The 27,160-nt window shown below is 43.0% G+C and overlaps 1 protein-coding gene across 2 annotated transcripts in view; it reads left to right on the top strand.

The window, feature by feature from the left end:
* ephb3a (eph receptor B3a) overlaps positions 1-23,199 on the top strand; it is a 62,667-nt gene extending 39,468 nt beyond the window's left edge. Inside the window, exons 11-15 of one of the 2 annotated variants that reach the window (XM_055032953.1) lie at positions 465-712; positions 8,741-8,956; positions 10,901-11,050; positions 13,952-14,145; positions 20,118-23,199. In XM_055032953.1, the coding sequence (XP_054888928.1) occupies positions 465-712; positions 8,741-8,956; positions 10,901-11,050; positions 13,952-14,145; positions 20,118-20,229 (920 nt within the window). In that variant the 3' untranslated portion in view covers positions 20,230-23,199. Of the gene's footprint in view, positions 1-464; positions 713-8,740; positions 8,957-10,900; positions 11,051-13,951; positions 14,159-20,117 lie in introns of both variants that reach the window. The other variant, XM_055032955.1, reaches the window with a different exon arrangement.
* The last annotated feature ends 3,961 nt before the right edge of the window (positions 23,200-27,160 follow it).

Here is a 27,160-nt window from a genome sequence, read left to right as displayed (position 1 = left end):
GCATGTTTTGTCCTGATGAGTCTGCTCCTGCTCACCCGACTTTCATGCATCCCTATGTCTTCTTTCTTTCTCTCTCTCTTACTTTCCTGTAAACGTACTTGCTCCTAGGCACTAGATGCAAAACCCTCAAGTACTTTGCCCATCCTCTGTCTCCCTGCAACACACCCAGGTTGCACCCTCGACCGATACCAGTCACCCCCTCTCTCCCCAACATCTTTGATCCTTGAATCCCCCCTCCACAACCCTAAGATTTCCTCTTCTTTTATTCTAAATGTGTCCCACAGTTGAAGCCGACCCTCAACTCTTTCAAGTCAGCTCCTTCACACCCAAATCCGACCAGTAACTCTCCCTCTCCCTGCATTTCCCCCCCCAACGCCCTCGTTCCCGACACCTTCCCTCTGCTCACTCAACCCCCTCCCCACATCACCCTCCCTCCCTCCCGCCACTTTGTTCTCTTGCTGCAGGTGAATTTGGCGAAGTGTGCCGCGGCCGCCTCAAGCAGGCCGGCCGCCGGGAGATGGTGGTGGCAATCAAGACTCTCAAGGCGGGCTACACCGAGCGCCAGAGGCGAGACTTCCTCGCCGAGGCCTCCATCATGGGTCAGTTCGACCACCCCAACGTAATTCGGCTGGAGGGTGTCCTGACACGGAGCTGCCCTGTCCTCATCATCACTGAATTTATGGAAAACGGCGCGCTGGATTCCTTCCTGAGGGTGAGCATGCTGGGAGTTGCAAATTGCGGCACCTCTGACGGGGAAGATTACTTTCTGCTCGCATCAAAGCCGAGAGGAACACACACGCAGACAGTCAGCCACAGCACCTTTGGGTTATTGGAATGTTTTACTGCGTGTGAAACAGCCTGAGGCGCTCGCTTGCTGAGTGATAGACATTAAACGTGTAATAGAAAGCTTGAAGACAGGCATTGTGTCTTTGCTTGACGCGGCTGAGTGATGCTGACAGCCTCTTCGCGGCACAAGCTCCTGCTGGATAACTCGTCACACGCAGACTTTTGGATAAGTTTGCTTTGGTGTGTTAGAGAGTCCCCGTACAACCACTGAATACATTACCGATCAGAGTTCCCTGTTCACACCAAACCGCCCACGCAAAGTGTTGAACAAAGGGAGGATGAGAAATGAGATGTCACAAGGTACATTTCCAGCTGCGTGGGGGCGATTACATGTCATTTACATTCAATAACACTTGTTTTCCTGCATGGCTGAACTTTGAACATGTCTACTCTGAGAAACTGGGGGGGAAATGAGGCTGCTTCATGCTAGTTTTGTCTCGTGCTGCTTGGAGTGATAACTGCTTTGGCTATCTGTGGCTTGGGCCAGGGGAGTTCTGGAGATGCAGGAGCCTTGACATTTACCAGCTTGTTTTGATTTCTTTCCATTTCATTGGGTTCCATCCTATCTGCCCACTGTTTCTTTGTCCAGGGATTGCGTGTCCACTGCCTGAATCAGGAAATCATTGTAAAATCCTTCAATCACATTAATATTTTAGGGTTTTAAACCTTTTGTGGTCTGAAGTGGAAATGATCTGAATCGTTTGCCAGCCAAGACGCCTGTTAATGCATATTGGACACATACTGAGAATGTAATATAGACATATTACCACTATCTAGTGGTCATTTATTTAATTATTACTATGTCCACTAATGGCTAGTACTGCAAAATTGCATCATGTGTTCATATATATTCCATGCGTGTACTTTATTGAAATTAGCAAACTGTTCTTAACTCTTCTTAACACACATACATATAAATATGTCAAATTCATAAGTAAGGATGGACAAACAAGGCATTACCTGGACTGTGGTCTATGCTGCCACATCTCTTTGTTCATTACAGAGCCGTCATGTTACAAACGTCATCTGACTTTTGGGTGATTCCGTTCTCGTTTCTCAGTTTAAATGCTGTGAAATTATTCTCACTTCATGGCCAAACTGCGGTATTTTTATCTCAATGAGAGCCGCCTCTCCTCTCCGCTTAGACCAACAAGGAATACTGCGTCAGCAAGATCGCTTTTTCATTTTCTACAGTTCCAGCTTTCTCCGTACTTTGTAGTGACTCTAAGTTATAAAGTCAATCAATCAAGTTTATTTGCATGGCACATTTCAGCAGTAAGACAGTTCAAAGTGCTTATACATCATAAAATTGAGAAAATAAAGACATAAAAGACAGACACCAATTGAGAACCCACTAACAAACATTACATTTTGTCAAGTCCCATCATCAAATATGTTGGTCCATGTTCCAGTGATTATGAATCCAAAGCAACTCACTCAACTCAGTGCTGTGAAGACTGTTGCAGTAATCAAAGCTACTAAAGAGAAACCCATGGATGAGATCTTGCTGAGACATCAGTTCTCTAATTCTGGAAATGTTCTCCAGGCGATAGGAGGCCGACTTTGTAGCTGTCCTTATGTGGCTCATGAAGTGTCGTCCGTCTGACAGAATTGCTGGTTACAGCCCTGTTGCCGAAAATCATAGCTCTTCTTTTTGCGCACAAATTGCTTAGTGAGAACTTGGTTGACGTTGCTGCATTGGGAGGATTGGTCTTTACTATTTCACAGAAGGAAAAAGAAAAAAACGTTAATTTGAGATGGATGTCTAGACTGATTTTTGGTGTTGACACCGGACAATAGGTGTATAACAAGGTCTCGCAATATTGAGATCTCATGATATTTATCGTCAAAGTAACTTCTATCATTTGGAGCTTTAGATTTGACACCCTGGCTGTATTTGAAGCAATAAGGGATGTAACTCTTGAGATGCACACAGTCACAGAGTCGATGAATAAAGAGCTTGCAGAGCGGGGTGATAACATTATTAAGTTGTCTTTGTGTCAACATGTTGGCTGCACAGTGAAAACAGACTGTGACAGAGAATATGAGTGATTTCTAAAGCAATGTAAGAACATTGCGACAGGCTAACTGTTAACTGCTAATGATGCTAAAGTTAGCATAGGAGGCCTGTTATCTGTTTTGGAGGAATTTAGACGACATTTGACAATCATTGGTTGACAAAGTGGAGTTTTATGACTCCATATTGAACAGATATCATGTAAAACTATAAAACCTTCATTCTGTTTTTCAGCACAGGTCTTTTTTGAAGCTTTTTTGATGAGCTCATAAATGTTAGATTTTTGTTAGCATAGCCAGATATTTTTGATCAAAACGTACTTTTGAATTTTTCTGTTTAATTTTTTTCATATATGTAAAATAGTCATGCATCTTTTTATGTAATTCCATTTTGATTTAACGTCTTGTAGGTAATTTATACAGTCGCCCCGAAGGGTTGACGAAATGTAAAAGCCACAACTAGAACAAACAAAAGCCAAAAAGCAAGCTACGCTAAAACACGCTATGTTAGCAAGTTTAGCATAATTACCATTGTGGCTCATCTGGTTGAAGTTGTGCTTTATTTGTTGTGGCGTTGTAGTTTTATTTTTGTTTGTTTGTTTGTTTTTTTATTTTTATGACCCTTTTGTGCCGCTGTAAAGTTAGATGGATATAGAACTAATTATTGGTTTTTGTAAACTATCTTTATTGTAAAAAACAAAACAAAACAGAAAACAGTGAAACCGTCATGGAGTTGGAGGCTCATTTCATGCAGTAGGAATAGTGAAGTTTAATGGGTGGAGTCGGTGGGTGAAGCGACCTGATTGAACTACATCCACTGGTTTCCCTCTGAGCTCCGAGGTTCAGAATGAACCTGGGCTTCTTTAAGTAAGTACCAAACCATCCAACCCAGGAGTTCTGTAGCAACGTATCAAACTGTATCCTGCTGACTGCGTTGAGTTCACTGTTTGTAGTAACCACAACTTCCTCGGATAATTAGGCGACTTTGTAAGTTTTATTTGGACTGTCAATGCCCCCGTCTTTGGACTGAAATAGGTTTTAGGCTGAATGAGAAAGTAAAACTCGTCTTTGACTCAAATGGATGTCAAGTTCTCACGACATCAATGTGGTTCTAATTTTGATTTAAGTTCATCAGTTTACACACTTAAGGTGCAGAGGAGAGCAATCTGTGGCTTTTACAAACTCAACTAGGAAAAGTTTTCATTTATGAAGACAGTAAGGTTGTGGCTTCATGGTGTCCACAACAAAGGCTACCAAAGGTGAAACGCTTTCTAAAATATTTATTTTGCCATTATATTTTTACCTAGCTTTGTTTTTTGTTGTTGTTTTTTTTTTAGCTCTTTCAGCTGGGTTCATTCAACAAACAAAAAAAATTCCATTTAAAAGATTCTTAATGTTGTCAAATGTGAAAGTACAAATAACCAGCACACACCAGAAATTCTACTTTTAAAACACTGTTTCCATTGACCAGATGGTATAAATTACAAAAATAAATGTGCTTAATGGAAACACGCCAATTTGGAGGCAAAAAAAAAAAACGTAATGTTTTTCTAAAAAAATGTTGTGCTAGGGTGATGTGGTTTTTCTTCTGTATTGAAATAAATGTATTTCACAAAACGGCAATAGAAACACTTCTTTCACATCACAAGTCATGTGACCAAGATGTTACTTCTGGCGGAAATGATGAAGAAAACAACAGGAAGTTTCAGGAGGAAGATGGAGCAGGATGTTTTGTAATGACATCATGTGAACAAACTCATTCATCATTTTTAATCGCATTTCTTATTAGAAATGGCAAAAATTCTGGTTGTGTGTTTTTCGACAAGAGGAATATTGACAAAGTTTTGAGCGCATTTGTAATATTAATAACACAATATTGTTACGCTTGAGATACAGTTCATAATGTTCTAAGTGTGTTTCTGTTAAAAGCAGTTCATATTCTACCTGCAGCAGATAACACCTGTTGTCATCAGTTGGTCCCACAGGCTGAAGCTAACAGCTTGCCGTAGAGGACAGGTGTCAGACTCCAGGCCTCCATGGCTGGCCGCCTGCAGCTTTTAGATGCACCTCTCTGTCAACACACCCGCATCACATAATTACCTTTAGCAGGACTCCATGGACTTCCAGGGCAAGAAGAGATAATTTGGTTCTTTGATTAAGTGTGTTGGGAATTGAGACACATCAAGAAGTTGCAGGACGGCAGCCCTGGAGGCCTGGAGTTTGAAGTGTCTTAAAACGACTCCGGTCTCATAAATGTGATGTTTATGTAAGGTCTGTATTGGCCTTAGCTGCAGTATTAAGTCTCTTCCAGACACATTCTGTCTTTGATTGTAGTACAATCAGCTGTGTTCTTTTAAAAACTATATATCTCTAATATGACAAAAGCAATTTTACTTTGTAATTTAACTTCTTGAAATTGAGCCTCTGTCTCTTTAAAACCTCCTACACTTTCTAAAACTCCACAACAGGACTCTTCCATTAACGTTTTAACAACATTTTTACCAGCGTTTCACTGAGACGTCGCTCCTTCAATGAGCTCGGTGGACGACCAGCTCCACCAGGCGTTTGCTAATTGCTGCTAGCTAGTCTGAAGGAGCTGAGTGGGGGAGTGGAGGGGGAGGGAAGGTCTGAGAAGTGGAAGCTCAGAAGCTTGAAAACTAAAACTGAGGAGGAGCTGCGTCTGGAAGGCGGAGCTAATAGGTGTTTTGCACAGCTGAATGGTTGCCATGGGAGATTAAAAGATTTCTCAAAAATGCATGCAGGAACCACGGCAACGTTCAGATTTGATGAAGGAAGAACGTCAGAAAATAAAAGGTCAGAGGGAAGAGGGAAGAGTTCCAACGTTTGGGCGCCTTAAGATTGTCCAAACAGTCTTAAGACTGTCCAAACAGTCTTAAGACTGTCCAAACAGTCTTAAGACTGGACAAACAAGACTGTCCAATGGATGTTTTAGATTTTGAAACTATGCAATCCCCACTACGAGAGGCTGTAGGGTCAAAGGTCAAAGAGAGCTTCGAAATGGTAAAAAGCTTCGAAATGGTAAAAATTCATAAAAAAATGTTGTATTTGCTGATGATGCCATTTTATGTGCATCTTGCCCAAAACATTCAGTTGTCTGATCATACAATGAGACAGCAGACCTCGGTGCAGACGAGGGGAGCTGTGAAACATCATGTTTCTATCAAAAATGATTCCAACTTATTCGCTTCCTTTGACCACTTGAGCAGTTTCATATTCTATGCCTACTTCAAAGGTGCTGTTCTCTGTCATACAGTACTTGAGTTGAAAGGAAATCTATAAAGAAGTGAATTATTTATGCAGTTCATTAAGTGAAGTGGTCCATAAAAAAGAAAAGGAAAAAACAATCAGAGATAATAGTGATTACAGTTTTGTTTAACTTCACAAAATGTTCTGTTCTGTGTAATTGGATGCTAATCAGTTCCACTATCCAGTTATGTATTTACTGGGACCAGGAAAGAATCACATGTTCACAAAGGAAGATCGTTAGTGGCACGCTGCTGTTTACTGTGTAAAACATCATCAGCTTCTGTGTAATTAACAACCCAATTATTAACATAATGACAGGTAACTTTTTTTAAAGACCGTTAAATGTCCCCCATTAGTTTTCACCCTGTTAGCTTCACTCTCAGATATAAACTAATCTGGATTCACACTTAATGAGAACACCAATAGTTATGCACTGTAGGTAATTTTTTAATGGCTTATGTCCTTTTTCACAAAACCTCGATTGCATAAAAGAAAAAAAAAAGTCAAACAATTGATTTAATAAGCTGCATCATCTGAACAGTGTGTGCTTTTACTACTGATCAAAGGCAACTTTAAACAGGTGAAGTTTTGAGTTTAGATTTAAAGGAAGTCGTTTCTTTTTCCAGATTTGTGGTTCATAGAAGCTGAATGCTTCTTCTCCACGTTTGGTTCTGGTCGTGGTTCTGGGCGGTGGAGAGCAGACCAAACCCTGGAGACCCGAGTTGATGCAACGACGGGTTTTTGATGTATTTTGGTGCTGAAGCCTTCAGTGATTTATAAACTAGCAGAAGCATTTTAATGTCTTTTCTTTAAAATGACGAACAAATAAAAATGCTTACGAGAGATTCTGTTCTATAAGAAGGACTTTAAACCACAGGAACAGCATGTGGGGACGAGTTGTAAATCTGGACTGGTTTCAAACCACAACCCCAGTCCACAGAAGGTTGGTGGATGAAGTGATGGATTAGTGGAGATGCTTTGTATGACTGCAGATTAGGGTGATCTGCTGCGATGCTAACTAAAGAGACTGAAATCAATGGACAATGTAAACGTCTTATTCAAACGGGCAAAATTCTGCTTATTACCGCATCTTTATTTGAAAACCTGTTCTTGATAATTACAGTCAGTAGTTGAAGCTCCATGTTGAAACACTTTTTGTGCATCACAAGCCATTTCATCAACAAATGGACTTTGCTACTGTTGGAAACGAAGAAGACGGCGGGGAGTGGTGGACGAACGATGACAACAACTATTATGAACAAACATTCACATGAGTTTAACTGCACTTCTTATTTAATGGAAACAGCACAATTGTTCATTTTTCTACATTAGTGGAATTTTGGCAAAGTTTTTCTTACGTTCGTATTGGAAGCGCGGCTTCAGTCAGCTATCACATAAACAACAGAGAAAAACCTCCTGCCTGCTTCCTGCTCTCCTCTCTCCTGCCAGTGTCACTCAGCCGGTGACTCAGGGGAACTTGGAGTTCTACTCTAATGAGGAAACGACTGCGTTAACAACCACACACACACACACACACACGCCCACTCACACACATTTATTTACTGTCCGAGTCAGTCAACTCACGGGAAATTCTCAACTCTTGCTTCCCAGAAGACCTACTTTCTGAGCTTTCAGGACATGAGCGCATGCAGAACCTTCACAGACGCCTTGAAATAACACATGGCATGCATAACGCAGGACTCTCTGAAGGCCTGTAGTGAATCATGGCTGTTTATCCATCCATCCATCCGTCCGTCCGTCCGTCCGTCCGTCCGTCCGTCCGTCCGTCCGTCCGTCCGTCCGTCCATCCATCCATCCGGTTCTGCCATGTCACATCTGTGCGCTGCTGCTGTTCTTACAGCCGAGTCAAAGAAGGCAACGATTATGCAGCATAGTTTCTCTTCCCAGTTTTATTAGAGATTCAGGTCATGAGAGAAGAAACTTCTCCCCGTCTTTCTTCTTCTTTTTTTTTTAATTGTCTATTGACGTGCCATCGACTGTCTCCGGCTCTCGCATCGTCAGGGGGTCACGAGTCTCCACAGGTCGGACCGATCATTTATTATAATCTCCACTTTGTGACATGCTTCACTAATGTGGAGAATTGTGAAATGAACCCTGAAAGCCCCACAATCTTAAGATTTGTTTCATGCTTCTTTAACGGTAACAAAAAAAAAAAAGGTGGGGGGAGGCGGATAAATAAAGAAGTTGCAAATCAAGGACTTTTTGGTGCAAGATGCAATTTGAAGGCGGTTTCGGTTTAATGTGTTGTTTTGATGTCGATGAGAAATCCGCCTCGGCAGCGGCCGTGTGCCTGTCAGTTTGTTTTATGTTGTTTTTGTCAAAGCGGTATTAGACACAAGCGGCTTCGGTGCAGCAATAAAGTGTGTAATTAATCTACTAATTGGGCAGCGTGTGTGAAAAGGTCAGCTGTCAGTGAGCGTCAGCAGCAGCTGCGACGCATCGTGACAGATGTCGTGTTTGCGTGGCTCCGGTGACTGATCGGCTCCCCTCCGGTGTTGTCCGCGTCTCTTATTCTCCTATATTTCCATAATCATCGCCTCCTCTCTCTTCCTCGCCGCCCGTCCTGAATCTCTCTGGCTCTTATCTGCAGCTCAACGACGGGCGCTTCACCATGACGCAGCTGGTCGGGATGCTGCGCGGCATCGCCGCCGGGATGAAGTACCTGTCAGACATGAACTACGTGCACCGAGACCTCGCCGCACGGAACATCCTGGTCAACAGCAACCTGGTCTGCAAGGTCTCCGACTTCGGGCTCTCGCGCTTCCTGGATGACACATCCGCTGACCCCACGTACACCAGCTCCCTGGTCAGTCAGATTAATGTTCTCTTCAGTGTAACTCTTACTGTTTCTTGCTAGAGCCACAAACTTGTTTTAGATTTTACATCACATACCAAGGCAAAGCAGCTCACAGTGGTGACGTAGAAGTAAACTGGTTTTCATATGTTTTGTTTTTTTTACTACTTTGACTAGAGGCACACCAATCTGATATCAATATCGGTATTGGTTCTGATATAAAACAAAAACAAAAAACGTCTAGATTCTAGCATTGTGGCACTTTAATTAAAATGCCAGTTCATTTGCCTAGAAAGTCTGGTTCTCGTAGGGAGCTGTGAATGCAAAGTCAGTCAAATTCTCGTTCTTTGGTGCAGCGCCACCACAGGCGAGGAGGGGAACAGGTTTTTCAAAAGGTGTGGTTGTTAGACGCAGTGAAAGAGAGACACGGCAGTAGAAATGTAACAAATGTTGCAATTTTGGTCTCCAACTGAACCCACCCTAAAGGACTATCAGGAGGGATAACGTCCTGTTAGCTGTTGGCAGATCGGTCCAGCTGAGCGGTGGATCTCTGCAGCTCCTCTATAATTACCACGAACCTGTTGGCTGCCTCTCTAATTAATGCCTGGTTTACCAGTTCAGGTGGTCGGCCATATCTTGTTTGGTTTGCAGATGTGCCACACTCTCTCTGCTTTCAGATGACGGATGGATCTGCTTTAAACTTCTTCACAGTTTGATCTTTGACTCTCCTGCTGTGTTACTTGGTCTCAGTGTATAACCGTACACACTGAGTACACACTCACCAATGTATAGACGTATTTGTACGTAGAAGAAATTACACACAGGGAGTCTTGATTTACTCTTAAGGTGACGTCTGAAAGGAAACTCGTGTTGCTGATTTTATTGGGGCAATATTAGTCATGTACAGGCGTAACCAGGCCTTTAAAAACATTCCAAAAACGTGTTAATCCACATGAACTCGCACAAATACGTCCATGGACGTTGTTTTAACATGCCAAAACTACAGGGGGCGGTATAGCGCACAGCTAAAATGCCAGCCAATCAGATCGCTTCAATATAACCAATATTTCCTGCTACAAATTAAACACAATGCCAAGACATCATCTGTGTGAACAGGCATGATGGTTGAACTGCTTTTAAATAGAGCGTTAGAATATGAAGTTCATAAAACACGAGATGATGTTGATTGGGAATCGCAGAGCAAATATGTGGACATATTGGCGCATTATCTGTCGCAGACTGTAATCTCTGTTCTCACATGTGCACTCACAAACACAAATACAGTTTTTTCAAATCTCATCAAATATGTAATCATGTTTAGTGATGCTAGTGGAAGTGTTTGTGTGGATAAAAACAAAAAACACATAAAATGTATTAATTTTCCTAGATATACAATTACATGTGGACCAAGTCTTAGAGTATAGGGCAGAATATAAATTGGCATTGATTTAAAAAAACCCTATATATATATATATATATATATATATAAGTAAATAAAAAAATAATTTTTTACTCATATCCTAGTTATTTCCCACTTTGAGGCTTTTGGTTGTGTCCTCTCATTGAAATGTAGAAACACTGAATCATTCATACAGAGAAACGCGTGTTTGTCTTCAGGATAGTTCATTCAAGTATCTAAACCGTTGAGAGTCTCGGAGAAGACGAGACTGAAGAAACACTAAATCATTTATAGTCATGTACACAAAATCACACTTCCTTTACAGAACCCACCATCTCAAACATTAGCCTGCAAAAAAGAAGATGCAGTTTGGATCTTTCAATGCAACAGTTGAAAGATCTTGACCAAAGACACAGATCCAGAAGTTCCTTTTTCCAGTAAATACAAAGAAGTTAGTGGTGTATGAAAACTTGCAGGGCACTGTGTTTCTGCACTTCTCTGTTGTTTTTGGATTGCCGTGCATTCTATAGTAGTGGTGTGTGTGTGTGTGTGAACAGGGAGGAAAGATTCCCATTCGGTGGACGGCGCCAGAAGCCATCGCCTTCAGGAAGTTCACCTCGGCCAGCGACGTGTGGAGCTACGGCATCGTCATGTGGGAGGTGGTGTCCTACGGAGAGAGGCCTTACTGGGACATGAGCAACCAGGACGTGAGTCGGCCGCGCCGCCTCCCCAATACACACGCGCCTGCGAATTCCTTCGCAAAGAGTTTTACAACTAAAGTTTAGCGGGGGCCGGCCGGGAGTTCCTCTGAGCGGCTGTGGCTTTGATTTCCAGAGTGACACGTTGGACCCCGGCTCTGTTCTGGAGTCTTTATCTCCTCCCTGCAGATGCCGGTGCAGCTGTGTGCCTGTGTCCTACCCTCTTCTTTCTTTACTACCTTATTTACAGCTCGAGCCCGGCACACACCCTACAAATCCATACTGCAAAGCCTCTCCTCCTCACACTCACAAAGGCATTCTCGGGAAAGGTTTTTTTTTTTTTTTTTAACGGGCCTTGTTACCTGTCGGCTATCTGCTCTGCACAGACACTGGAGCTGCAGCGCCGAGCTTTTGTAGGAAAGAAAACAGAAATCTCTAGGTTCCTCCTGGCTGAGCAAAGTGCCGAAGCGGTGCGTACTGTAAACCTCCACGCAACTCTCCAAGGACTACTGGCTGTGTGTCGCGCTTCAAAAAGGAGACGTGTAACACTGATACCAATAAAGCAAGGGAGGGGAGGCGGGGGGGAAAGGCAACCGAAATGAAAAATGGCACTAATGTATGTATTACTTTCACGACAAAAACCCTAACGCAGTAATGAAAAGCATCAAAGCAGAGGCTCTCCATTGTTCCCCGTTGCCTTTGTGCCACAGCCGCTGCTCAATAAGCAACAGAGTCAACAAATACGAGATATAAACAGAGGAACTCGCCGACTGGAGGCACCACACAAAATCAAAGGACAAGCAGCGGGAGGAGAGGAGCGCAGCAGAACGGCTTTATTGTTCCCAAATGCCAGTTTTTTTATTGTTGCGGGGAGCTGGAAGCCCATGCAGAGCTTATGGCGGAAAATGCAGTTGCTAGGCGAAATCTAATCAATGAGCCAACGTGCTCTTCCTTCGCTTATTGTTTCCCGCGTCAGTCACAGCAGTCCCGAACTGACAACATTCGGGATTAGTATGTTTCGGAGTTCGGGGGAGACGCTGAAAGGAAGGACGGAATATTTGACAGCGCAAACCGAGCAGCTGTCAAACGCAGGACATAATATAGAAAGTGGCCATTAACTTGCGAGAACGCCAGCAGACACTAAACAGAGAGTCTTTATGTGGTTAGTCACAACTACATGGTTGAACATGATGGGGTTTATTTTAGCTTGTAGCTCAGGAATGGGGAGTCTGTTTGTCCTTTTTAATTGAAATGCTTTGTTTGACACCCCTAAAACTGTAAGAGAAATTATAGGTTTTGGATTGGCGGTTCTCAGCCTTTAAAACAAGTGGCTCCTCACTTATTACTTAGATTTCAAAGTACCACAATGCAGCCGAGGACGGTGGCCCAGGAGGGTCAGCAAAATGCAAGAGCCACCACGTAAAGTCAAAGGCCACAACAGAATTTATGCTTTGAAGTTGTTCATAAATTCTGTTTCACGTTCAAATTGAATGTTGCCAGCAAGTTTAGCATAATTTCAGTTTTAGCATAACTTGTACTGTAGCTTTTTGGTGTGTTGTGGCTACTTGTGTCTTTTTGTTGGGTTTTTTATTTGTGGGTTTTCTTGTGTTGTGGCTTCTTCTTCTTCTTCTTGTGTTCAGTCTCACCTGTGAAACTTGCATGCATTCAGCCTTCAAAGGCTGATGCCAAATGCACAGTAGATACAAAAAACCCCTGAATGAGACCACAGGCTGAAGAAGATAAGCAAAGATGCTTATATTTAAGGTGGATTTGCTGTTCTCCTCCTGTTTTGAATTATTGATCTTCTCGGGGACAACAGGGACACAGAAACTGCATTGATATCCTAGTGAGACTTGGCTTTACTTGTCTTTTCACTTCAGTTTATTTCCTCTCCCTTTCTCAGTTGATAGATGTTGAACCGGTGTGTTATCGGTGCCCAAGGGGCTTTAATCAAAAATCAGAGTCTGTGTGAAATGCTGAGATCCGGACGCAAGTGTCTGCGAGGTCCAGGTGGAACATGTCTTCATCTCATCTGGACAAACCGCGTCCTCCGTCTCTGGAGGCTGCTATGTTTCACAAAAATAATTCTGAATTGATGACATCTTTATGCATTAGGGGGTGAAGGATTTTGACGCCCGACTCACAGTCCAACAAAATTTAAAAAATCTGCCTCATCCAGACCAATCAGAATTGACCTTGTAAGCATTTTTTATTTGACTATACAGCCACTTTCTAAACAATCCTGTATTTGCAGGCATTGTAAATGACTGAAATGTGTAAATATTGAATCTTAATGATGGTTCTTTCGATGTCTAAAATAGATTTATTATAAGTTTAGACATTTTTTTAAAGTTAAGATTGACAAGCATAAAACAAAAAAGTAGACCAACCTCAGAACCCACCAATTACTAACAGCAGCTGTACTGGATGAGCTACGCATCGTCACGCTTTCCCTTCACAGCCGACGCATAGACTCAGTCCAGGACTTTTCACTCTTTTTTTCATTGCCGTTAGAATTAATCTCCTTTTGAAAATGATACAGATTTGTCGTCTGTCTGGGAGACATCATGTTGGCGCTGCATCATCTGTGTTCTCAGAGCAAGTCGATGATCCAGGCGTTTGATGATGCCACTTCATCAAAATGGAGTTCTGACTGAAAAATTAGAATCCGTGCAGAACGGAGATTTTTTTTTTCTCTAATCAAAACTAAACCGAAGTTTGACTCGGTGTGGAAATCATGCCTGGCGCTCAGGTGTTCATCTTAAATGTTCTTGTCTGTTGATGTTTAATAAACACTCAACCAGTCTCTATGTTCTGCAGCCACGTTGAATTCAGTGGTTCTTGAACATACAATGTTTGTGTCATTTGGCTTAAAATGATTGTACTTATGAGTGCTGTTCCTTCTGTCAGGTAATGACGGCAGTAGAGCAGGACTACCGGCTGCCCCCGCCCATGGACTGTCCCATGGTGCTGCACCAGCTGATGCTGGAGTGCTGGATGAAGGAGAGAAACCTGAGGCCTAAGTTCTCGCGCATCGTCAGCACCCTGGACAAGCTGCTCCGCAACGCCGCGAGCCTCAAGGTGGTGACCAGCAGCTACTCAGGGTGAGTCAGACATGTAAGTTGGATCGGACCAGAGCCGCTCAGATCCACACCCAACACCACTGGCGTTCAGAGAAACTCCATGATCTGCTAGCTGCGTTCCCATTGCCCTTAAAATTGTGCAAATTGGGAGCCCGAAAATAAATTTGCTTAGTGGAAACAAGTATTTTCGATTTAAAAGTTTGTACGCTACGATGAGTTCTTTTTTTTTTTTTTTTTTTTTTTGGCAGTACCAAAATGGATGTATTTCGCAAAACTGCAATGGAAGAAACTTTTCGCATCACATGAGGTCAACAGTTTGATGTTAGTACAAGTGGAAGCTCTAAAGGAGACGACAGGAAGTGGTGGGAGGTTGATGGCGTGTTCTTTTTTTTATTTTTTATTATTGCGTGAACAAACTCCACATGTGATTTTAATTGCGTTTCTTATTTAGCGGAAACGGTAATTTCCAAATTGTGTTTTTTCAACATTAGTGGAATATGGACAAACCTTTGCGCACATTTTGCAATGGGAACGCAGCTGCTGCTGTCGAGGTGAGGGTCTGGCATGAACCGAGGGATGTTGATGTAGGGAAAGAAATACGTTTGTAGATATGGAAAAATGTGGTTGTCTTGGGTTAAGTCATGTAAAAAGTCATAAATCAATCTTTAATTTCTGCAACTTAATTTAAAAAAGCCGACGTTTGATTTGAGCACATGAGCATGGAAACGCATTCTGTGTCTCTTGAAATCCAAATATCTAGAACCCTCCATGTCAGAAACTCTTTTTTTTTTTTTTGTCGTTGGATATCAGACTGGAGAAGAGCCCATATCCATGTTCCCATCAATGCACTGAGAAGGACTCAGTCATAAAAATATCCAAAGCTCACCAGTTGAGTGATCAGCTTGGGGAACCATTAGATTCCGATTTTGACCAATGCTGATTTCTTTTTGTCCAAAAACTCGCAAAATATAGCAACCTATTTTATACCAAGTTCTTGACAGTGGGGTCACTGTGAACAGGGCTGGTACAGATGTGACCTGGTTGGCAGTCTGTCAGTCAGCTCTCTCACAGCAGAGCTAAAAGTGGCTCATTTTCAGACCATTGCAGATTCTTAAGCAACATTAATCGATCATTGATCTCCTACTTACCTGGGATAGATGCCAAAAATGTTTTTCTACCTTTTTTTTTTTCTGTTCTACCTTCACAAATTTAAACGCTGAGCTAGCTAAAGTCCACTAGGGCATGTGCTCAGTGATCTGATCAGATTTTACAACAACAAAAACCACTTCCTGTCTGTTGTTATCTATGGTAGAAGATGTGTAATGCTGTGGGCAGCAAAAACCCAGAGATCCTTATTAGAATGAAGAGCATCATAAAGTCTTACCAGGGGAGATTTAAAATAAAAAAAAATCTAATGAACTCTGCCAGTAAACTGAAAATGAATCAGTGCACAATATTAGGATAGCATGAAGATGCAATCACAGAATTGAAAATTGCAGAGACGACATCGATCGTGAATAACTCACACTTTCCTCTCTGTGCTTTCGTTCCCCCGTCATCTGAACTTCTCTTCAGCTTTACTGAAATCTGTACCAGCTGAGGACAGAAAAGTCTAACTGTCCAGATGTATTATTGATCCAGAGTTTGAATAAATGATACTGGAGATATCACTCAGCCCTCTGTGACTGTATTGGAAATTTGGCTGCACTAAATGAGAACACAAGAGCAAATGACTTAAACAGTTTTTATTTACGGTTTGAAATTGATGATTGTTGGGAAATATTGGAGAATGTAAATCGTGGAACTGAGAGCAGAATAGTAATTAATTCACAGTCAGTACTCAGGGGCTTCATGGGTTTAAACATACGAAAAGCAACTGGCCCAGACAACATGTCTGCTTTTCTTCTCAAGAACTTTGCAGAGCAACTTTCCCCAAAGTGGCTTAAACTCTTTCAGATCTCAATAGACACTCATTTGGTTCCAGATATTTGGAAGAAATTGTCATTCCAGTTCCAAAAATTGCCTGTCCTCAGACTGATAACGATTATCGCTCACTTCCATTGTAATGACGTCATTTGAGAAACTCATGTTGGAGCTACTACAAGTGGAAATGCAGCCATTTCTGGATCCCTTTCAATTTGCTTATGCTAGGATACGTAGTACCAGCGGTGCTATTTTGACAGTGACGCACTAAAGCATGTGGAGAACTCGGCAGCATATGCTACACTTCTGTCGACTTTAGTTCAGCTTTTAATTCCATCCATGTAAACGTTCTTCTCAGGAAACTGGTGCAGTTGAAGGTTAATCCCTTTTTAACTAAGTGGTACTATTCCTTTTCTATCAAAAAGATATCGGCAAGTAAAATACAATTCAGTTCTCTGATTCTAAGCTAAGTAGGACAGGAGCCCCCCAAGGTTGCGTCAGTTCGCCTCACCTCTTCATTCTGTTCACAGATGAATGTGTTACCTCTCAACCCAGTCAGTACATAATTAAACTTTCAGATGATGCTGTTATTTTCAGTCTCTTAACAGACATTCCCGACAGTCATAAAGCTGCTGGAGATAAGTTTGTTTTATGGTGTGACTCGTAAGTTACAGATAAACACCTCAGAAACTGTTGGATTGTTTCTGGACCTAAATCAGTAAGTGATGTTTAGGTTTGTACAAATGTTTGTCCAAAGGCTCACTAGCGTTTCCATTTTCTTAGACAACTTCGATTGTGTGTCCTTTCTAAAACGATGATGTTGATCTTTTATAGGGCAACCGTCGAGTTGCACCATTACTGGTTGGTTTGGAAAACTTACTGTTAAATTAAAAACTCAAATTCAAAGTCCGGTGAAGATGGCGAGTAAGATTATCGACACTCCGGATCTTTCTTCTGTTGGAGCAGGCCGCCGTCAGGCAAGCTCAGAGCATCTTGTCTGATGGGTCACATGTGCTCGCATCAGAGTATGCTCTTATGAACTCTGGAGAAGGTTCAGGGTTCCCCTGTGCAAGTATAATCGTCTGAAACATTCATTCGTACCATTCTCCATTAACTTGATGAACGGCAGACTAGGGGGGCCTGGACAGAGTAACAGGAGGTCCAGACAATGACCAAGTGTAGTATGAAGAGGCTGTATTGTATGTGTATGGATACGGTTATGGGGGATGTACTGCCGATCTGACTTTTTCTTTTTTGTTTTTTATCTATTCATTCATGGTTGCTGTCCTTTTGGATGGACTTTTTGTTGTTGTATTGCGGTTTCGCCCCTGCTTCCAAGATGAATTTCTCCTGTGGGCGACTAATAAATTGTCTTCATCTTATTGTGATTCAACATGCTGCGTAACTCGATCTGGTCCTAAGCAGAACACCGAGCACCTTCAGACACAAAATCAATGTTCCTGCAAGGTCATCCGAGTGTCCATGGTTCTGGACCAGAGATCTGTGTATTGCCTCAGGACCATCAGAACGATCTCCTTCTGCCAGAAGCAAAACATTTAAAGCAGCGACACCAGCGATAGATTTCACCGTTTTCTCCACTGTATAATTGTACAGAACTGAAGTTTACATTTTTTGACATTTTTGTGTGTGTGTGTGCTATTGTCATATTATTATACATTTAAAGCTCCTTTATGTCAATTTTGCAAACTTATTTATTTTACAGATTTGTTGAAAATGTCTGTCATAATTGGCAAAAAAACAAAGTTCCTCTGTTTTCTCCCAATGCCAACTAGAAACAAGCAATCACAGACAGGAGACGGACCTTAGCGCTGTCAATCACCTCTGTGTGGCGCTGCTCATCCTGCCTGCCACACTGTAGCCAGCTTAGCATGTTGTGAATGCTAAGGCTGGTTACCATAGCCGCCACATGATGGCAGATAGACGATTTTCCTGTAACGGTGAGATGTTCTCTCTGCTATCAACACATTTAGCAGCAAGTACATGAGGATGACTGACAGCGCTGTGACACACTTCTTGGCTCTGGTTGTTTTCTCCAGACGATAACAGCAGCTCAGTAAGGAGGTGAAGGAGTTTGATCTTGTCACGGATTGTCTTTCGCAACATGGTGACAGTTTAAACAAGTAAAAAAAAAAACTTTTTATGTGACTCAGGCTTTAACGTGTCTAATATCTGTATGACCAACCTTTGCACATGGAGTGTTTGAACAGGTGCGTCCAGCCATTGGCTTTTAGTGATGCGTTTGTTTTTAAAATGCTTTTTAAAACCTGACATTTTCCCTGGGCGGATGTCCATCTGGAGGTCACCACCGTCCTTCATCATCTGTCTGTTCGCTTTAAAATAAAAGGCAACGTGTTTGTAAATGGAGGCAAAAAAGTTTGAGGAGAAAAAAAAAGCACAAAACAATCGCTGTCCTCTTTTTTTCTCTCTCTCTCCATCAGCACTCAAAATGGTCCGGAGGTTATTCCATGACGGAAGCAGAAAATAAAGCAGTAATGCATTTTCCTTCCTCCTCGTGTGAAATTGTCCTCGGTATTGTATATGACTGGCGCTCGGCGCAAGATAAAGATTGCTGCTCGGGAGACGGGCAGCGCTGCGCCTCTGGGTTGCTGGAATAAGATGTCACAGAAAAAAATAAAATAAAACAAAAAAATGTCTGGCCTGAAGAGAAGCACAACAAGGTGCGTGCTGGTTGGCTTTGCTTTGTTTTGCAGTCAGTGTGACTCGGCAGGATGCCTCTCTGCGCTGAAGGGCCTTTTTGCTGCCAGACGGATGTCAGGCTCCGAGTCTCTGACTCTTCTCGGTGATGTTGTCGGTAGCTCTGCTCGCCCCCGGGTGTTGGGTTTTTTGTTGTTGTTGTTGCCACCACCTCCCAGTTTTCTCCTCCTGAGTTTTTACCGACTCTGAACGCTCCGCCATGCTGACGTGTTTGTTCTGAGTGTTGTTAGCATTAGCCTCGTTCTTAGCGGGCGCTCAGATCGGCTGCTGATGGAAAATGAACCAAACGCGGAAGTTCAGCGCTGACTGCGCCGCCGGGCTGACAGACAGAGGGACAGACAGACAGACAGTTTCCAGGTGCGGGTTCCGGCTCCTCGGCTCACAGTTCTCACTCTAACACGGAGTCCCCCGAGGGCATTTCCTGTGCCAGGGTTTGGGCTCAGCGAAGCTAATTGTGTGTGGAAATGTAATGGCTGACCTCGCTTTAATTCCCCTCCCGCTTGGCTGGATGCTGGAATGTAGGCGATAGGACAGAAAGCGGCACACGGGGCGCTGATGTGGAAAAGCAGGAGGTGATGAAGTGTGAGTAATAAGGGAGATTGAGGAGAAGCTAAAAGAGAGGAATGTGTTTAATTAGGTTGCTAATGAGCTTTTTAATGCATCAGGGGAGAGCGCGCCCCGCGAGCGCGACGGGCGGGAAGCGCGCGCGCTCTTGTTTGCGTCTTGTTGCTCGCGCGTCTGCATGTTCCGCCGTGGCTGTGTGCCGATGACATGTCAATGATTAATTTATGGCCTCATCTGTATGCGGCGGCGGGCGAGTGATGGATGGGGAGAGGAGAGGAATCATGTTGTCAGAGCGATGATTTAGAGAGCGTCTGCGTCGCCATTGGCTGCCGGACGATGCCGCGGCCAGATAAAGGGGATGCTGAGAGGGGATATGAGATGCGGCGCAATCTGCTTCAGCATCTCCAGCCACACGGGCCTTAAAAACAGGGACACTGGCCGGGGGAACAAAGGACACTCGGGCGCTGGTGTCCCAGAGATAGCCAAGTTGGAAGTTTTATTAAAAAACTGAAAACGTGATGAATAGATTCTGGCCCGGCTCTGGAGCTGTTCACAACAGCCGAGAGTTCAGATCAGCACTTTCTGCGCTTTATTCCCACGATGTCGTATTTTATTATTTACAATCGTCGGATCTATGAGTGAGGAACTGTGCAGAACCGAGCTCCTCTGACACACAGAGCTCAGTCCGGCTCCAAAGGAAAGACTGGGACTCGCGGCGGCTTTGGCGTCTCAGAACTCGATGCTGACCTGTGTGCCGTTTGTCTTGGCAGGGACCTGCTGCGGCTGGGAGGAACGCTGCCCGGACACAACAGGAAGAGTCCGGAAGACAGTCAGGAAATCATCCGGCAACAGATGAGCCAGACTCTTCCCATCAGAGTGTGAACTGCTGCAACGCATACAGAAGGAGATCTAAAAAAAAAGAAGAAGAAAAAAAAAAAAACTACCTATGAACTCTGATGAGGAGAATCCGATGTACAAAGTCTAAAAATACAACAACAACAAAAAAAGAGGGCGGGGAATAAAAGATGACGGCAACAAAAGCGGACCGGTTCGAAGACTTCCTTCCCACTGGAGACTCAATGTCTGTATAAAGACAACTTCCCATTGCAGTGTGTGTGTGTTCATTACTTGACACTTGTGGATTTGTGACTGTTGACATGAAGCCAAACTTCTTAATGGACCCTCTCAGGTTGTGTTTGCATGCCTGCATGTGTTTTCTTTTTTTCTTTTTTCCCCGTTTCTTTCCGCTGGTTGGGAATCAGTATTTCCTTCTCGCCACCTCACCGAGGAAAGGCGAGAAATAAACGTCTAAATGACGCAACAGTGCCAAGATGAAGCAAACCCAACCTTCAATACAGCTTGACCTCTGTATCAATCTGCCTGACCTGTTTTTATTTTTTTGTCCTTTTGTAGTTTGATTAATCCCAACCAAATATGTTCCTTAAAGTTATTTTTGGGAATGAGAAAAAAAAGGAACTTTTCATCCTCTTCCTCTTAAATACCGTCTTCCACAGAAACGTACTGGGAGATCCGCGTTTTATGAATCTGTACAAAGCATCCGAGTCTTCGCCCTCTCCCTAACCGCCCGGCGTCTCTCCGCGTTGGAGGCGAGACGCAGCTGACACTGTGCGGGACACGTCATGTGCATGCCAAAGTGGAAACTCCGTCATGAGAAACGTACCTACCAAGTTCCACGTTCGCTGTTGCTTCGGTGGCATTTTGCTGTTTCGGGCTTTAACGTCCGCGTTTTCTTAACCTCCCTTGACTCATAAAGCGCATCGTTTTGAATGCTAAGTTGTTACCTGATACTATTTTATTTTGTTTTTCTTACTTGGGCTTAACTTTTTTATTACAAGGCTTGTTTTTATTTTTCTTCCCACATGGTAAGAAACCAGACGGACGTGAATGAGTGAATTAAGGAGAGGTTTGACTCAGACACACTAATTATCTTTAAAATCACTGTCAGGATCAATGTCAGGCTTCTTCCTGCCCCAAGCAAAGCTGCAGATTTTACTCAGAAAAAAAAAATGCAGATTAGCAGGAACTTAAAACTGACTCAGAGGTAGAAAAAAAAAAAAAAACCTGCAGAACAAATCAGCCATTGTTTCGTTACTTCCTAATCAATGTTTTCCTCGGAACGCCAGCTGTCAGTGCAGTTTCTATCTAAACCAACTGCCTGTATATAACACCATGTTTGTATTAGACCAAATCACTGAGCAGTTGCAGCTATCCGACCTGACGTTTATCTGCCCGTTATGTTTTCATAAAGCAAACTGATGAGGGGGTTTGACGGTCACTACCAGGGATGTCCCGAAACCGATCCGAGTCGTTTCGGAAAATGGCCAAACTGAATGATTCCTCATATTGTTTTATAAAGCGTTGCACTCGGGATCGTTTTCAGAAAAAGTTTTCATCCACATGAACCCACACAAATCCACTCTCGAGTGTTTTTTTTTTTTAATATTTTAAACATTCCAAACCCACAGGGGGCAGTGTAGCACAAAGCTGAAACCTATGCCAGTCAATCAGATTGCTTCAAAACAAACAACTTCCTGTCAAGAATTAAACGCTGCACCAAGTGGCTCATTTGTGTCGACAGACAGAAAGGTTCAACTTCTTTTAAACAACATGTTAGAATATAAAGTTGATAAAACACAAGACGACCTCAATTGTCAAAGTGGATATTATTGGCACATTATTTGTCCTCGACTAATTTGCGAGACCCGAAGTCTGTTTTTCTTTGTACGCACATGGAAACACACAGTTTTCTCAAATCTGCACTTTGATCAGAGTTTTAATAAATAATTGTTCTTAGTGACTAAACTGAGTTTTTGTGTGGTTGAAAGGCTAAAACAAAAATGTACTTTTTTCCCCCCCTTGGATATCTGGCTACATGTGGACGAGACCTAAATTTAGTGAATTTGAATCCATTTTTGCATTAAATCCATATATACTGAAATGATAAATGCTATCGTTAACATTGTTGTAACTGTGTAACTTTACATTACTCCGACAGAAGTAGCCGTTTTGAATAAGGTTGTTGTACGTTTCTGCATCAATTTTGAGACTTCATACAGTTAAACTGCTTTTTATACTGCAGTTTATCAGACTGAAAATGTAATCAGATCCTGTCCAGCGGAAACCTGCGCAGCTTCATTGCTTCTAAGATCTGGAGTTACTTACTAGCCTACAAGCTTAGCGTTAGCATGCTTACTCTGGTTTAAAAAAAAAAGAAGAAAGTTTTTCTGATAATTTGTCTTCTAACATATTTTATTGCATTTCTAGTTAACTGGTTGCAGATAAAACTTGAAAGAAGTCGTTCTCCTTAGTTGGGCACATCCAAGTCATATGACTAACAAAATGTGACTGACAGACCAGGAGCTGCAGCAGCCAGTACTGTCTCTATCACTGTGAATTTCATTAGTTGGGGCACAAAAAAAAAAAACTAAGACATTCAGGAAGGGTAGATTGTGACACGTGGCGTCTACTATGATTTCCATGAAGGAAATTTGTTTACGAAAGAAACATCTGCACAGCTAGCTAGAGCTAAAAATCACAGACAAGAGACCTGAAATGCCAATGGGAACAATTAAAAAAAAAAAAAGAAGCCCAAACCAGTACCTGGGATCGGATCGGGACATCCTTTGTGTGTCCGTATCTAAAGCTAAAGAGAATCTCGCCGTGAAAGAAGAAAACGTGTCTGCTAGGACAGAGTTTTCCTGTGCAGTTAAAGGTGTACTAGATTGTAAAAAAGTAAAAAAAAAAAGAAAATGTGAGAAAACTAGAACAAAAATAAGCATTTCTCTTTCAGTATTTTTACGATAATCATATGCAAATAAATTATTAAACACGTCTCTGGTATTCTCTTTGATTCCTCGGCGGGTTCACTGGGCCGAAAGTTTCAGGTCTCCTCTGATGCAACCGCAGGGATGAAACGAAGGGAATCGCGAGTGTGTTTTCACCGCCTCAGTCGGAATATCACAGCAGCTCTGAGTGAACTCATTAAGATTTAAGATTAATCAAAGCCCGGACCGGTGTTGCTCGCCAATTAGCGAGACCGCAGGACTGTTGTGGGGATTTCAGTCTCCACTGCTTGCTGGAGAGGCTTCAAGGAGGCAAAGTTAATCTGGCCTTTCACCAGGCGTCTGTGTTGTTTGGCTTTAATCTGCCGAGCAGGACGCAGTGTGGAGCGGAGCCGTCACCCTGCGTCTGTATTGACTGAGCAGGCTTTGGCCATTGAGAGGCTCCTGGGGCCCTCGTGTGTCGAGGAGCCGACTGCCACACAGTCAGACGTACGAATCCAAAATCCAACATCGAAGCTCATACTTTAAACTTTGATTGTAACTAATTAAAGGTGTTAATTACGCTGTTGATGAATTCAGCAAAATAACTGATAGAAAAATGTAATATTTAATATATGGTCATGTGTTTTTTTGGCTAACCTCTTTTCTGGTTAAAATTTGTGTATGATCTTACCTTTGTGCGCCGACCATCGCTCTCCACAAATATCTGTGTGACTCTTGTGTTAAAACATAAAACATTTCCTTTCATTTTTAAAAATCTGAGTGGCGTGGAGCGGTTCTGTTCCATGTGTGTTTTGTAGATCTGCGCACTTTCATAATGGAAACATGAGCTGCGTTTCCATTGCGAATGTGTGGCTTTTTTGTGTGACTTGAATCTGTGACTTGATTTTACAGAAGAATTCAACGTGTTCAAATGACAACTGTGTATGAGCGCTGCGATGCTGTCAGCTCTGGGGAAGCTACAAGAAAAACACAAACCATCTTCTTCCTACCACTTCCTGTCATCGTCTTTGTCGTTTACGCCAGTAGTAACATCTGGCTGTTGGTCATTGCAGATTTTTGAAATACACCGAGTTCACTACAGCTGAAAAATCACCTCGCTTTTTACCAAAAAGCGTGTGATTTTTCGTAAAATGGCATCTTTCCATTGAGCTCACTTATTTTCGTGATTTCAATTTGTGCAATTTTAAGGTTAAGCCAGGACACTAGTGCTCATCGACCAGCCAATCAGAGAAGTCTGCGTCTCATTCAGGTGTGGGAGCGAGAAGCCGCTTGTACTTGGAGGAAATCGTAGCCTGTGATTTGCGGCTTTAACATGACTCAACATGTCCATAGCTCCTCTGTCCATAGCTGATTTCTGTTAAGCAAGTTAATTTTTGCACTTTCAATTTGTGGAATTCTCTGGTGTACGGAAACGCAGCTGCTGACCCCTGACCCCCTCCATCTTCGGCGATTCCCGCAGCGGAGTGAGCGCCGGGGGGTCACGATCGTGTTCCCTAGTCATCAGCGGCGCTCTCACAGGAATGTGACGGCGGCCGGTCAACAGCGAGGCCGCCGGCATTTATCATGCTACCTGCTGCTAGGAGGGCAGATAAACGCTCTGCGGCGGCGCATCTGCTCCGGCTACAGAGAAATCCTCCAGCTTGGAATGAACATGAGCAGGCCCGGCGTTTTAATCACCCATGTCTTTGTGTTTATCATTTCCTATGAGACCCGGCACAGGAAGTGAGAATTTGCATCCCGTTTACCATCAAACATCTAAAGCGTTTACAGCTGCTCACCAACAGACAACATTCACAGCGCCTCCATCTCACAGAAGCTTCTTTTATTTTCCTCCTCCACTGCTGCATCTGTGAAGATGACGCAAAATGGCAGCAAACCTGAAGGAAAATGTCTCACCACTGTATTACAGGCCATTAGTGTGGAGAAATCAGCTGCGGCGCTTTCTCTCAGAGGTTTTAATGAGCGAGCTTGGCAGAGTGGGGAAGTCGAGAAAGCATCCAGCGCCAAGCGTTGTCATTTGGTTGCCGCCGGTCGCTCGGCTCCGAGGCAGATCCAGACGTCACTGCGCCGACCCCGACGATTACTGGCAGATTAGCCGCAGCGCTGCCTCTAAACCGGACCCGGACTCGGACTTCCGCAAGCAGGGAGAGACGGCGCGCACAAATCTGCTGGATTGGAGGCGATTTTTCAGATTTACACTAGCGGCCCCCCCGGCCCTTTTGAACGCACTCGTCTCTTCTCTCCCGGGCTCAAAGGGCTCATTTACCATCCTGTCCAAAGCGAGTTTAATGCCTCCAATTACAGAGAGAGGCAGGGTTGGGGTGAGAGCAGGCAGATTTGGAGCGAGGAGGGCTTGGCAGGAGAGTTTTGCTACGCATCAGGACCTTTTAACAGAGTAGTGATTTGCTGGTGCTGCTGCTGAGGCTGCTTGTGCGGGCTCATCAATGGAAAACTACTCTCTTTACGGGGAAGGCAGGCAGCACTAAGCCTAGACTGTGAAGAGAGACACTGACGTCTCAGGCTCTTCAACGACCTGCTATAGTTGCTCTGCGTTGGAAGGAATTCCTGCGCCTGCACCGGGAGCACAAGCGGAAATCAAAGCCCTTTCAGAAGTTTTTCATGCAATATAGTTTTCTGTTTTAATTGAATATTCTGAGATATCCAGAAGAGGGTGTGAAGGAAAGGATGGAGAGGGAGTGAGCTAAACAGCCACAGCTGCACTGATTATGTCTGACAGTCAAGAGAAACCTGAAACGGTCCGACTGCATTTCTAAACTTTCCTCTAAAAGGTTACCTTTACCACCTTTACTTCATCGGTTAAGCGTGTTGGGCTGTGAATCAGGAAAGTCGCGTTTGATTTGCGCCGCAGGAAGAATGACATTCACAATGTGACTCGACCTTGACATCACTTTCTTTAATCTGCATTTGCAAAAAAAAAATAAAAAAATGCACTGCTGCATGATGAATTAAACTAATTAATCCATTCGTGTAAAGACGGGCTGTAGGATTTATGGAGTCAGCAGGAGAAGAAGAAACAATATTGTGTTTCTGGAATGTGGAGAGATTTTCATTAGAGAAACTCTGGTGTTTGTCCTCAGAGAGTAAATATAAAAACTACCTCTGTGTTAAGAGCTTTGAAAGAAATGATCCTTTTAGCATCATCAGCGGCTGATGGCTGCTTCTAATAGCAGCTAATACTTAACCGTGCTAACAACCTACCTTACCAGGAAATCTGTTACCTGTTTTTCTTTTCTGTTTTTTCTCCCCAATGGGGTCAGTGAAATGTGACCCCGTTGGGGGGTTTCTACAAATGCTACAGAGATACAGGCTCGTTTACAATTGGAGGTAAAGCTTACCCAAACTGTTAGTCTTATCTGTCACTCCTTCTTCTTCATTAGACGCATTCTCCTAAATGGAGAATAGTCTCATAATTAAGGGGCCCTAAAGGCATCAGAGGAAACATGATTTGAAAACACAGAGGAAGCAATCAGGAGAGCAGGACCTGCTGAAGTAAACGGTCAACAGAGAGCCGGCGTGGTACGAGACGGAAGCAGAACGAGCTGCACCTGAAAATCTCCCGTCAGAATGAGAAGGAGGACGATATGAGAACTAACTCTGTTCCTCACTGTAAACTGGGAATGTAGGGCAGGTCACAATGTTCTCCACGTTTTCATTCAGCTCATAACCAGTACGAAAACTGAAGGAATAATAAAAAAAGATACTGTTAAACATTAATATAACTAGTTTAATAATAATTTAGATCAATCTTTGATCAACTCTTGTAAAGCCTAGTCCTGTGTGTCATATTATCAAATTATAAAACAAATATATTTTCTGTGTTTTTTGCCTGTTAAGTTTAGGTACCAGTGACTTGGCTAAGCAAGTCCATTTGTATTTATAATTACAAATCATATCATATTTTGGTTATTAAGGTGCCTAAAGTCACAAAGTACTCATGACTCAAAGGTTTAAACTTCAGTCACTATCAACAATGTTCATCAGATTTG

This window comes from Poeciliopsis prolifica, unplaced genomic scaffold, assembly GCF_027474105.1.
Source record: "Poeciliopsis prolifica strain line A6 unplaced genomic scaffold, Auburn_PproV2 SCAFFOLD008, whole genome shotgun sequence".
NCBI lineage: Eukaryota > Metazoa > Chordata > Actinopteri > Cyprinodontiformes > Poeciliidae > Poeciliopsis > Poeciliopsis prolifica.
The sequence above is the reverse complement of the archived record's forward strand: the minus strand, read 5'-3'. Positions and strand labels throughout refer to the sequence as shown.